This window comes from Mytilus edulis, chromosome 3 (genome assembly GCF_963676685.1).
Source record: "Mytilus edulis chromosome 3, xbMytEdul2.2, whole genome shotgun sequence".
Classification (NCBI taxonomy): domain Eukaryota; kingdom Metazoa; phylum Mollusca; class Bivalvia; order Mytilida; family Mytilidae; genus Mytilus; species Mytilus edulis.
The window spans coordinates 48,415,866-48,430,695 of record NC_092346.1 but is presented as its reverse complement, the minus strand read 5'-3'; the positions used below and the strand labels follow the sequence as shown (position 1 = coordinate 48,430,695).

At 31.4% G+C, this 14,830-nt stretch overlaps 1 protein-coding gene across 2 annotated transcripts; it reads left to right on the top strand.

Moving 5' to 3' along the window:
• Positions 1–292: 292 nt before the first annotated feature.
• On the top strand, positions 293–14,700 carry LOC139514314 (uncharacterized). Of its 2 annotated transcripts, XM_071303400.1 has the most exons (13): positions 293–372; positions 2,211–2,372; positions 2,947–3,075; positions 5,657–5,812; positions 7,228–7,356; positions 7,934–8,050; positions 8,589–8,717; positions 9,361–9,477; positions 10,286–10,414; positions 11,650–11,784; positions 12,256–12,384; positions 13,974–14,043; positions 14,649–14,700. In XM_071303400.1, exons 1-12 carry the CDS (start codon positions 327–329, stop codon positions 14,033–14,035), a joined length of 1,440 nt encoding a protein of 479 aa, XP_071159501.1. In that variant the 5' UTR covers positions 293–326; the 3' UTR covers positions 14,036–14,043; positions 14,649–14,700. The 2 variants fall into 2 exon arrangements, with proteins under 2 accessions (XP_071159501.1, XP_071159502.1); XM_071303401.1 differs by lacking the exons at positions 7,934–8,050; positions 8,589–8,717 and having other exon boundaries at positions 319–372.
• Positions 14,701–14,830: the final 130 nt, after the last annotated feature.

Here is a 14,830-nt window from a genome sequence, read left to right as displayed (position 1 = left end):
AGGAAAATGCTGAGTGCAAATTTTTAATTTGATATCATAGAAAATCCAATTGCGCAACGTCCTGAATGTGTGGTCTACCAAAAATTATTAACTGGTGTATATAGCTTTAGAAAGCATACAGTATTCAGCATTCTAATGAAGTGGGAAACAAATCATGTTTCTTTCCATAAAATCAAAGTATTAACTGCAGATTAAATACCCTAAATATGTAAGAAAAGGAAACAAAATTGTTTAACATTAATTTTACATGCAATATGGCGACATATGGTCGTTTTCATTTACTATATAAAGTACTAACATAGGGTTATAATCACTTATATTTCATCATGAGTCCATTGATATGTGTGCTTTTCCTAGTGGTTGCTGCAGCAGGTAATATATTTGATATATGCTGATTGTAATTTAAAATAAAATTTTAAAATGAATGTAAATTTTACCTTTATTGATACATAGTTTATCACATTTTTTTATTTATATCTATTTTTCAAATGCTAAACATGCTTAATATTATAATGATGTATAATATTATTATTTTAAATTGTTTCTCCTTAAAATATAGATTTTATTTCTCGTTAAAATTACAAGTAACTGAAATTTGAAAGCTCATGTCTCAATGTGAGTGATAAAATAGAGACATGATTTATTTTTTGTTTCCTCTATACCATCTATAATACTAAAATTACGAGGTCCAATTTGTTAGCCGTCATCACGTAAAAACGACGAATCACAGAATTCAACTTTATATATAACTAATATAGTACAAAGGTGTAGATTAAAAATTACACCACTCCAGGCCCTTTTGTTTTCCACGTAATTAATATTGCCAATAATTAAGAAGTTCCGGGTCGAATCCGCTACCGATACCAATTATAGTATATTCACCTGTTACCTATTACCTTATCTGTACGTTCCGCATCTGACAGGCGCACCACCAAAAAGAGTGGAAAACTGATTAGTTCCGTTAATGGGTTAAGTCCAAGAACTATAACTATGCACACAATCATCAGACTAGAACAAAATCCGAAACTGATTAATATGCTATATACACGGGTCATAACCACAGGGTTGACACTACTAAATTGTCAAATTGTTACCTATTGTAGTATTTTAATTAGTAAGACTTTCTAAGATAACAATACGAATACTAAAAATCTGGACTAAAAATAAGGCGTATAGGTACAGTTTTCAATTTGTTAGTGGGCATGACGTAAAACAGCGAAGCAAAGAATTCAACTGTATTTATAACTTATATAGGACAATGCTGTTGATTAAAAAATACTCCATTCCAGGACCTTTTGTTTTCCAAATAATTAATATTATTGTTTCAGTTCGACGGGTTCAAACAGAAAGACTTGAAAGCAGAGAAAAACTGTGTATCTTATAATCGGCATGACTTTATCAGATGACAATACTAATACTAAATAAGGCTTGCGCATAGTTATATACTTTAATTCAGTCACGTACCCGTGATATCACGGGTGTGTTCTAGTACTTCTAAAATATTAAATAATTCATAAATATTAAGGTACAATGTATCATTTAAAAATGGAATATGATTAAATCTGTTTTACGGCAGCGCTAATTCAGTTTTGTATTTCAGAGTCTACTGAAAATGTATTTCAGCGGAGGTTAGGCATGCCACAAAACCAGTATCAACCCACCATTTTTTCCTTTAAAAATGTCCTGTGCCAAGTCAGGAATATGGCCATTGTTATATTATAGTTCGTGTCTGTGTGTGTTACATTTTAACGTTGTGTTTCAGTTGAGTTGTTTGTTTTCTCTTATTTTTGAGTGTGAATTCACATTACTATAAGACGTGTCACGGTACTTATCTATCCCAAATTCATGTATTTGGCTTTAATGTTTATTTGTTATTCTCATAGGATTTTGTCTAATACTAAGTACGTTTCTGTGTGTGTTACATTTTAATGTTGTGTCGTTGTTCTCCTCCTATATTTAATGCGTTTCCCTCAGTTTTATTTTGTTACCCCGATTTTGTTTCTTGTCCATGGATTTATGAGTTTTGAACAGCAGTATACTACTGTTGCCTTTATTTATCAATCATCAATCAATATGTTATTTTTGTACGTATTTTGTGGCATGAATGTATTGATCTGCAAAAAGAGGATTTTACTAATATAATAATGATAATAGGATAGAAAATTTGTTTTTATAAAAAAAAATGTTAACTCTTTTTCTTGTATTTACAGCTTACGACTATGTCGGTAGTCCCAAGACAGTAGTTTTGAAGCATTCAGCCCTTGGTGACGTATATGGCATTGGGTCTCCGTCCGTTGTAAGTTACTTGGATTACAGCAACAAATTCCATGGATTTAAAATCAGTAACAGCAGATTTACATTTGGAGGTATAGGTGAGTAAGTTTTATATGATGATAATTATTGATTAGTTACTAGATATATACTTATGAGTAGAATTATATGTATTTATCAAGTAATATATTTCAGTATTTAAGTGGAAGAACATATTATGCATCATACGTTTATACATTTCTGATCTTTATATTTAATCATTTGAATCTTAATTCAATTTCCGCTCATAGTGTTCACCTAAAACACTAAACCATCATCAAAATTCAATCTAAAATTCAATAACTTTTATCATTTTAAGATACATTTTCTATAAACAAAAAGTTGTTAAACTGTCTTTCATCTTTGATTACCAACCTGTATCAAATATCTTTGAAGCTAACTGTCATCAGTCTTGTCTTCCAATAATGTTAAATTCAAACATAAGGAAATGAAATTTACCAATGCATCTTTATTTAATTTACTTGTCAACACAACTAACCCTATAAAAGAAGTTGAAATGGTTAATTCAATCTTGAATAAGCGTACCGGACATAAGAAACAAAGCAAGAGGCGTTTCCATATTATTAAATTCATATTGCTTATTGTAATAATCAATATTATCAAATATATTTGTAGGATACAAACTGAACTGTGACTCACAAAGATTTTACAATTTATGGGGTAATTGCTGGTCCATATATCATAGCAGAAGTGTCTGTTTTGATCGACTCAGAAAGCAACATCTTTTCAATGTTTTCCCCGGAGGTAATACACTATGTCCTTTGTTCTTCATTTGAACTCGCATTTTTTTGAACCGAACAAGAAAAAGCTCTCTGTTTTATTTTAATGGATGTTATATGACAATTGCTATAACAAAAAGTAGTTTAAGACTAGGAAATGAAGTCACCAAAGTCATTTTTTGCTATTTAAACAAAACAAAAACAAACATAAGAATAATTTGTATTTGATTGTCAAATGATCATGATAACATATATAAGAAGTGAATTTTAGCTCACCTGGCCCGAAGTGCCAAGTGAGCTTTTCTCATCACTTTGCGTCCGTCGTCCGTCGTCGTCGTCGTCGTGCGTCGTCTATTAACTTTTACAAAAATCTTCTCCTCTGAAACTACTGGGCCAAATTAAACCAAACTTGGCCATAATCATCATTGGGGTATGTAGTTTAAAAAATGTGTCCAGTGACCCGGCCAACCATCAAAGATGGCCGCCATGGATAAAAATAGAACATAGGCGTAAAATTCAGTTTTTGGCTTATAACTCAAGAACCAAAGCATTTAGAGAAAATCTGACATGGGGTGAAGTTGTTCTAACATTTAAGATCCGTTTGCCCTACAATATTAAAATGAATCGGTAAACCGGTTGTTGGGTTGCTGCCCCTGAATTGGTAATTTCAAGGAAATTTTACTGTTTTTGTATTATCTTGAATATTTTTATAGATAGAGATAAACTGTAAACAGCAATAATGTTCAGCAAAGAACGATCTACAAATAAGTCAATATATCAAAATGGTCAGTTGACCCCTTAAGGAGTTAATGCCCTTTATAGTCATTTTTTACCAATTTTTCGTAAATTTTGTAGTCTTTTACAAAAATCTTCTTCTCTGAAACTACAAGACCAAATAATACCAAACTTAGCCACAATCATCATTGAAGTATTTAGTTTAAATAATGTGTCCGGTGACCCGGCTAACCAATCAAAATGGCTGCCATGGGTAAAAATAGAACATAGGGGTAAAATGTAGATGTTTGCTTATAACTCTAAAACCAAAGCATTTAGAGCAAATCTGAATTGGATAAAATTGTTTATCAGGTCAAGATCTGTCTGCCCTGAAATTTTCAGATGAATCGACAACCCATTGTTGGGTTGCTGCCCATGAATTGGTAATTTTAAGGAAATTTTGCCGTTTTTGGTTATTATGTTGAATACTATTATAGATAGAGATACACTGTAAACAGCAATAATTTTGAGCAAAGTAAGATCTACAAATAAGTCAATAAGGATCAAAATGGTCAGTTGACCCCTTTAGGAGTTATTGCCCTTTATAGTCATTTTTCGTAAATTTTGTAGTCTATTACAAAAATCTTCTCCTCTGAAATTACTTGACCAAATTTTACCAAACTTAGCCATAATCATCATTGGAATATTTTGTTTAAAAAATGTGTCCGGTGACCCGGCCAACCAATCAAGATGACCGCCATGGCTAAAAATAGAACATAGGGGTAAAATGTAGATTTTTGCTTATAACTCTAAACCCAAAGCATTTAGAGCAAATCTAAAAAGGGGTTAAATTGTTTATCTGCTCTGAAAATTTTCAGAGGAATTGGACAATGGGTTGTAGGGTTGCTGCCCCACAATTGGTAATTTTTAAAGAAATTTTGCTGTTTTTGGTTATTATCTTGAATATTAATATAGATAAAGATAAACTGTCAAGAGCAATAATGTTCAGCAAAGTAAGATCTACACAAATAAGTTGACCCCCTCAAAGAGTTATTGCCCTTTATAGTCAATTTTTTAACAATTTTCATTAATTTTATAAATTTTTGTAAATTTTTACAAAATATATTCCTCTGTGTAACTAAAGGGCCAAGTTTATTATAGATAGAGACAATTGTAAGTAGCAAGAATGTTCAGTAAAGTAAGATCTACAAACACATCACCATCATCAAAACACAATTTTGTCATGAATCCATCTGTGTCCTTTGTTTAATACATGTATGCACATAGACCAATATGAGCGCCACAGGCTCTTAAGAGCCTCTAGTTGACTATGCCAACATCTCGAACTTTTGAAAACAACGACGTAAAACAGGTTTTGTCCGATACAAAATAGTTGTCTATTGACATATTAGTTTTATAATGAACTATGATTTATTAGAAGGACGTGAAATGTTCATGTGTGACTTTATGTTTTTTAAACATTTGTTTGTACAGGAATCATTAAGAAAAAAAATATTGTGTTGATCTGTTTCATAAAGAGAGGGAAAAGTTACCAAAGGAGTATTAAGACTCAGAAGTCGAAAGAAAAGGCGCAATGCCATGACACAGACAAAATTCGATCGCAAAGAATAAGGAAAAAGTATACAAGATGAAAAAAAAAATGAAGACTGAAAAACATGAATCCAATCAAAAAGATGAGGTCTAATAATTTTTTGAGAGAGAATCAAATACAGCTCCACGTGTTGCAATTGTGGTATGGGTAATGTAAATTTCGAAAATATCAATATTAATTAAAATCATTGTTTTTGAATCCCTGGATACTTGTTAGACTGACGAATAATGTATGATAGCAGACACAAACACTACTGTAAGCTTTTATTCTTATATAAAAGGTAACGACTTTAACGATGGGGCAGTGGTAGTGAAGAATGGAGTTTACGGTAACGATTACGATATCGGGGTAGGATCTGTAGTAAGTTATGGTGATTACTTCAACAAATATCATGGATTCAAAATCAGTGACAGCAGATTTTCATACGGAGGACACAGTGAGTAAATTTTAAAACTTAATGATTATTGACAAGTTATAAACTGTATATGTATAAATAAAATGAATATAGACTTATGTACTTATGATGAAAAACATATGATAACAAATTAGTATATGACGGTACAGAATTAACTGGATTGATAATTGCTTAATTATAAACGTCATGTACATTAAACTTGTTTACAATTATTCCAATGTAATGTACACTGGTTTCAAATTAAATGATTCACCATCTATACACCTTTTTTTGAATTACCAGTACATGAAATTTGTTCACATTAGTAAACGATATGTCATTTAAATGTAATAACACATAATCGAATTGGCAAACCTTTTTAGCAGTTATGACAGCCATTTTCACGATAAGCAATTCTTTGAATTATATATTTTTTTGAACCAAGAGCAATGCCCAAATACTATCATGTAAATACTTCTTAACAACTAGATACTAGCCAGGCAATACAATTTACAGCACACTCTTCATAGTAATGCATTCATGAATGTATTGAGTAGAGACCATTGGCAAATTTTTCATGCATATTTCAAACATTGTACTAGTGATATAAATAAGTGATATTATAAAGTTCTTATCCGAAGTTTGTTTCCTATGTCGAATAAGAAAGGATGAATTGTACTTGCTTTTGTCCTAAACACCTCATCAAGTTGCTCATTAAAGGGACAGTCGATTCGGGAAGACATTTTCAAATGAAATTTGTGTTGGGCAATGGTGGTGCTTTGAGTCCTGATAAAGGGTGTTAATAACGCTACCTTAAGTTTTTTTATAACAAAGCAATATTTCGAGTTTATTCAGTAAAGAACTTTATTAATTGTTGTTATAAATATCAATTGTATTCAAAACGTTTCTTCTTTAAATTTACATGGTAAAATTCATGTTCTAAATATCTTATTTTGTGTACACGTAACCAACACAAGGCCTGCATTAACCATCGACTGCATGTTGACAAAACATGATTTAATCTACATGTAAACAATGAATTTGATCATTGGGAACGTAATTGTGTTTAAGTAACATATGAATTACACTAACACAACACCGAGTATAGATCAAGGTAATCACGGCCTATGAGTATCATGTCTTACAAAACGTGACATTTCAAAGATACAAAAGGGATATTTAGATAAAATCATCATATACCAGGATTGACATTTTCTATTTGCACCAGACGCGCTTACATACTCATTACATATGTCCATCCCAAATATCCGTAAATTGTTTATTCCATCGCGTTTCGCATGTGAAACAACTCTGTGAGATTATATCTTGCAGATACTAATTGAAACACTGTCAATCATCTTGAATCACAGTACCTGACCTATATATCAGGTGTTATCGATATATTCTTAGTTCACACTGCTTATGGTTTTTAATAATTTCATTGTATACTTTTGTAGCATACGCACTGAAATGTGGACTTCAAAGATTTTACAACTTATGGGGTAATTGCTGGTCTAGTTATCATAGCAGAAGTGTGTGTTTTGGTAGACTCAGGAAGCAACATCTCTTTGATATTTACTCCGCAGGTAAATTTATTTGATATGTGTTTCATTTGAACTCATCTTGTTAAGAACCTGACGACAAATTACTTTAAAACATTGCGAAAAAATAGCTTCATTAATATGAAAAAAGCTTTACTCTGTGGGATGCAAGTATTGCTTAGAACCTTCGTAACCGGTGACAACGTTCATGTTGACGTATAACGTAAAAATTTAAAAATACGTCAAATTCTGATTCAAAAAATTACAAAAGCAAGTTATTGAAGACATAAGACTTTTAAACAATAAATTCTGTCTTATCTGATCATAAGGATGACAATAATAATCAAACGAAGAAACAAATCAACAACTTTAAATGAACGATGAAACAAATATTGACATTGAAGTCGAACTATGACAACAATCACATCGAAGCAAGGGGGTATATTTGTCTTTTGTGACAAGCAATGATTATTTGTTAACATCTCTATTCATTTAACAAATATGTATATCGATTTGATTTTGAATTACTTACGCTGGAGGAACTGAAACAAATATGTGTTTCTATACCAATTAAGAGAACATTATTTATTACACAATTTAAACTTGTATACTTTAATAACAGATTACGACGTTGACGATTATGATCTTGGTGTAGGTTCTGTTATAAGTTATGGGGATTACTTCAACAAATACCATGGATTCAAAATCAGGGATAGCAGATTTTCATATGGAGGGCATGGTGAGTAAATTTTGAAACTTCATGATTATTGACAAGTTATAAACTGTATCTTTATCAATAAAATGAAATTATCTATTGAGTAATAGATCTCAGTTTAAATGGCGAAAAACAAATTGATATATGATGCCTCTTGGGATTAAATAGATTGATAATTGATTAATTCAAATTTGTCCAAACATATTTCTTAAGGCTTGTGGCATGTCTTCCAAAAAAGAGAAGTAAAAGATGCCAACGGGATTTTAAAGAAGGGACAATAGATACCAGCATTGAAATTTTATAATTGACCCAGACATTCATTGCACAAAAAATAAACGTAGGAAATAAACGTACAATATTTATCTTATCGTGCTTAAGATGTGAAAAATTACAATTACCCTGTGAGACTACTAGTATATATTGCAGATAACAGTTCAATGTTATCCTTCATTTTGTATCACAGTACTGGACATAATAATACATATCAGGTGTTATCGATATATGATTACTCCACACTGGTTTTTTTTTTTTTTTTTAATAATTTCATTGTATATGTTTTTAGCATACACACTGAAATGTGGACTACAAAGATTTTACAACTTATGGGGTAATTGCTGGTCTAGTTATCATAGCAGAAGTGTCTGTTTTGGAAGACTCAGGAAGCTTCATCTCTTTGATGTCTACTCCGGAGGTAATACACTTTGCTATGTGCTGCATTAAAACTCGTCACGTTTAGGAACTTACGGGAAATGACTTATGAACATTACGAGAAATAACTACATTAATATAACTCAGTCGGTTTGCTGTAGATAAAAAGGAAGATGTGGTATGATTGCCAATGAAGCAACTCTTCACAAGAGACCACATGACACAAAAATTAACAACTGTGACATTGCTAAGAATTTTTTTAACCGGTGACAACTTAGTTGTTGCCGTATAACGTAAGAATTTAAAAATGCGTTAATTCTGATTCAACAAATTACAATTGCAAGTTTATAAGACAAAAGACTTAACAATACATTCTGTCTTATCTGATCATAAGTATGTCAATGATAAGCAAACGAAGAAACAAGACAACGTTTTAAATGAACGAGGAAACAAATATTGACATTAAAGTCGAACTATGATAACCATCACATCGAAGCAAGGGGGTATATTTGTCTTTTGTAACATGCAATGATTATTTGTTAACATCTCTATTCATTTAACAAATATGTATATCGATTTGATTTTGAATTGCGTACGCTGGAGGAACTTAAACAAATATGTGTTTCCATACCAATAAAGAGAACATTACTTATTACAAAATGTTAACTTGTATACTTTAATAACAGATTACGACGTTGACGATTATGATCTTGGTGTAGGTTCTGTTGTAAGTTATGGGGATTACTTCAACAAATACCACGGATTCAAAATTAGTGATAACAGGTTTTCATACGGAGGACACGGTGAGTAAATTTTAAACTTAATAACAAATTATAAACTGTACCTTTATCAATACAATGAAATTATCTATCATGAAAAAGATCTATGTACTAATGATGAAAACATATGACAAAACAATAATATATGAAGCCACATTTGATTAAGTGGATTGATAATTGTTGAATTTAAATTTGTCAAAATACATTGATGAATTCAATTGTCATTTCTTCTAAAACGTGAGAAAAAAAAATGCAAAAAAATATTAAAACTCATTACATATGTCCACCCCAAACAATAGGAAATAACCGTAAACTGTTTATTTCATCGTGCTGTGTCTATTAAAAATAACAATAACCCTGTGAGATTATATCTTGCAGATACTAGTTAAAATAGTATGTTTCATCTTGTATTAATGTACCGGACAAAACGTTTAACCCTCTGCATTTTGTTTGCACTAGTCCTAAGTCAGGAACCTGATGTTCAATAGTTGTCGTTTGTGGATGTGGTTCATAAGTGTTTCTCTTTTCTAGTTTCTCGTTTATTATAGAGATTAGACCATTGGTTTTCCCGTTTGGACGGTTTTACACTAGCCATTTCTTATACCCTTAATAGCTGATTGTTCGGCATGAGCCAGGGATCCCTTTTGAAGCCGTACTTTAAACAATAATAGTTTTTCAATTATTAAAATTTGTGACTTGGATGGAGAGTTGTCTTTTTGGCACTCATACCACATCTTCTTATATCTATATAACAATATATAATGTGGTATCGCTATATGCTTAGTTCACACTGCTAATTTGTTATAACAATTTCATGAAATATATTTTGTAGCATACACACTGAAATGTGGATTACAAAGGTTTTACAACTTATGGGGAAATTGCTGGTCTAGTTATCATAGCAGAAGTGTCTGTTTTGGACGACTCAGAACGCAACATCTCTTTGATGTTTACTCCGGAGGTAATACACTTTGATATGTGCTTCATTTAAACGCGTTTTGTTTAGAAACATACCAGAAATAGTTTATAAATCTTACGAGAATCTGTTTTTAAAGGCAAAAAAAAACAATTATTTGAATATAACTTTACTCAGTCGTTTTGCTAGCATTGTTTAGAACTTTCTTAACCGGATAAAATGTTTATGTTTATGTTTAAAGTAAGAATTCAAAAATGGGTTAAATTCTGAAACAAAAAAAATCAAAGGTAAGCTCTTGCAGACAAATACGGAAGCCGTAAGGGGACACACAAAACATTAGAAATTATTTTTTTTTAATTCGAGATCACGATAAAACATTACCGTTTTACCGAGATCTCGATAAAAAATATTTCGTTATCTCGATAAAACAAAATTGTTATATCGAGATCTCGGATTCTTAAATCGTTATCTCGGATTATTAAATCGTTATCTTTTATCGAGATTTCGATATATTAATCCGAGATTACGATTTAATAATCCGATATCTCGATATAACAGTTTAGATTTCTCGAGATAACGATATATCAAACCGAGATAACAATATAATAATCCGAGATCTCGATATAATAATCCGAGATCTCGATATAATAATCCGAGATCTCGAGATCTCGATATAATAGATCGAGATATTGGTATAATAAATCGAGATCTCGATATAATAAATCGAGATATCGATATAATAAATCAAGATAACGATTTAATAATCCGAGATAACGATTTAATTATCCGAGATCTCGATATAACAATTTCGTTTTATCGAGAAAACGATATATTTTTGATCGAGATCTCGGTAAAACGGTTATGTTTTATCGTGATCTCGAATTAAAAAAAAAATTTAATCTATGTGTGTCCCCTTACGGCTTCCGTATTACGACATGAGACGTAACAACGTGTTCTGTCTTATTTCAACATATATACGTCAGTATCAAGCAAATGAAGAATAGAAAAAACGTGCAAAATGAATGAGGTAACAAATATTGACATTGAAGTAGAACTCCGATAATTTTGACAGCAAATGAAAGATATGAAATTGTCATATACATGGGACATTTAATGGTTATTTGCGACAATAGATATTTTCAAAAGTATGTTTATCGACTGTATAGGTTATTGATTAAGCTGGACGTTTCAAACAAAACATGTGTCGGTAGAAATCCATGCATATACAGGAACCTTTTGGGTATCACAAAAAAATGTAAACTTTTATACTTTATTAACAGGTTACGATGTTGACGGTGGGGTCTATGGTGACGATTATGATCTCGGCGTAGGTTCTGTTGTAAGTTATGGGGATTATTTCAACAAATACCATGGATTTAAAATCAGTGATAGCAGATTTTCATACGGAGGACATGGTGAGTGAATGTATAACTTGGTGATCATCTATGTTAAGTAACATTATAATATGCATATAAAATTGGAAAACAATGTTATTGCATTTGTATTGAAAGATACGTTTAATTATGATTCATATAAGGTGATGTTTACTGGTGACTGCATTATAAAGTTAAACAAACATTTTAAGCTGAAGGTGAAATTCAAGAACCGCCTTTGCAGAAGTAGTGTTTACACTTCCAACTAAGACACAATACATATGTGTAACAAGAGGAATACAATATTTACGAGTTATTTTTTCCGAATTACAGAAGAAGAACCATTACTTATGTTTATCCTTATTTGAGGAGATTCAATCATGATATAATGGATAGGTTGTATTTCGCAGATTAAAAAATGTTATATTCACTTCGACTTTAAAGAATTGTTCTTAGCATAAACTTAATTTTACTGCTGATCGTAATAAAATATCATGTAAATTTTTTTTCAAGCTTACACATTAAAATGTGGACTACGACGATTTTACAATTTATGGGGTAACTGTTGGACTAGATATCATAGCAGAAAGGTCTGTTTTGGTAGACTCAGGAAGCAACATCTATTTGATATTTACTCAGGCGGTAAGTTTTTTTTTGTGTACATGATACCAGAAACTGCAATTTTTGTTATAAATAAAGTTATTGTTAATTTCTGTAAATAAACAGCAATTTATGTGAATGAGTCAGTTTTAGGTTAAGACTATGTATGATAAGAATAATTTGTTGTATGGTAAAACACGAAAATATGAAATCCAAATAGGCAATTCTTGTCAATAGATAGTACAATAGTAATATATCTTATATTTAGATACAGGAATCACGATAACGATGTTCAAAGATAAAGACAAATTTGAGATCATACGGTCACTTGCAATAATATTAAATTTTATCAACTTCCTAAACGTAAAAAAATAAAAAGAAAGAAATAAACTAATTCCCATTGATTTGATAAATAATTAAAGTCTCTTTCATCCTGCATTGGTATATTGTCTTCCCTGTTCATCGATATTCATCATTCAGAACTAAATGACGATTGATAGAATTTTGTATCATACCAAAAATTACCAAAATTGATAAAAATATCTTGTTTTTGGAAAGCATCAAACACAATTTGTAAAACAATCAGTCTCAATTAAAACAAAGATTATTGTGAAACTGCGGTCGCCTTGCCAACTATTATTTTATTTACATCAGGCAAATTTCAGTTGAAAGGTTCTTATTTGAAGATACTCTATCTTTTTTGGGAGGCCGAGGGGCGGGATCAAATAGATAACATATTTTGGCATAAAAAGGGGCCAACGATATCAGAAGGACAGTCAAATTCTAAGATCGCAAATATACTGACAACACCATGGCTAAAATATAAAAAGACAGACAAATAATAGTACACAAGACAAAACACAGAAAACTAAAGACTAAGCAACACAAACCCCACCAAAAAATGGGGGTGATCTCAGGTGCTCCAGAAGGATTGTATTTACGACTAAGGAACAAATCTGATTTCTTTTTGAAACGGTCTAAACCATGACGATCAACCAACTCGTGATGACATCCATAAAATTAACGAAGGGATGATTCTAACTTCACCATGGAACTGATGATTTAATAGCTTCCTATTGAGAAGTAACCCTCTATCAAGGAAATCATGATAGGAAATACAAGCACGGGAATATCGTATCAGTTGAGGGAGATATTTATACTTTGTATGCAGGCGCAGTTGGAATGTTGGTACATAGAAATGGAAAGTTCGCAATTGGGAATTAAAATCATCTCTTTTGTCGTAAATCTTTCTTTTTAAGCGACCCTCATTTTCAATTTCTAAGTGTAAGTCAAGATATAAGGCAGACTTAACTGTATCTCGTAAATCCTTTTATCTCTAGTTCGATTAGGGATAATTGCGTTCAACATAGTCACCAAATTGTGAATAATTTAGGGAGAAAACATCATCTATATATTATAAGGATGGCAATATCTGTGTTGCATCGAAAATCATCTAAAGTATCTTGTCTTTCTCATAAAGTTCAAATTATGAATTGGTGGAAAGATAAAGCACAATTTACTGTTTATTATTTAATCACACCAAATTTTTTGGACTGAACACATGTTAGAAGGAATTCGTAACTGAAAATGTTATACTAACTGAAAAAAATAACAATGTTTTCTCATTACAGATATTGACTACGATGGCGGTCATGCTGTTGTCAAAAGTGCAGTCTATAATGATCTCTACTAAAAACGAAGGTAATTTTATATTCATTATATATTTCTTTTGATTTTATTTGAAAAACTAGATTGACATAGTTAATGCACCAGTATACATTGAGATACATAACACTTTATGAGAATGAACAATTCTACTATAACTTATATTGTATGGGGGGGGGGGGGGGGAATTAAAACAGCTCTTTCTGAATTTCATGTATTCGATGGACTTTTCCAGTTGAACCTTTATTAGGAGCTGTCCAAGTCGAATATTTGAAAGCCATTCATGTTTAATAACCGAAACAGTTCAAGAGCTGTATGAATCGACAGCGTCGACAAGGAAAGCGTCATCCACTAAGCAATATATACCCGCCATTATCGTCACAATTGGTAATAATAAATAATCGGTTAAATTAAAGATCACACAACTTAAATAGTATCTCAAGACCTGAAACCGCGAAAATATGTCACTAGTGAGTTGAGACAACAACGCATCGTATGAGTCAACCGCTTCGTAAAGATGATCGTAAAAACTATTGCAGTGTCAATTTCATTCGATCTTTCTAATAATTTATTCGGGTAACTTTGTTGCACACGTCTTTAAATGCATTAACTTGTTCACTAATATATTTCATATTTTGTAGATTGTGGAGTAGCAGGTATATTTAAATGACAATAAAAATTTTGAAATATTTACCAGTTGTTAGTGATATCTAGACGTTCATATGTCGTGTTTATAGAACACACTGGGCATTTGTTGCTGGCAAAAAATTGTGTTACATTTTTTGGGGTTAAAAAAATAAGATAAGTGTAAAATGCACTCATT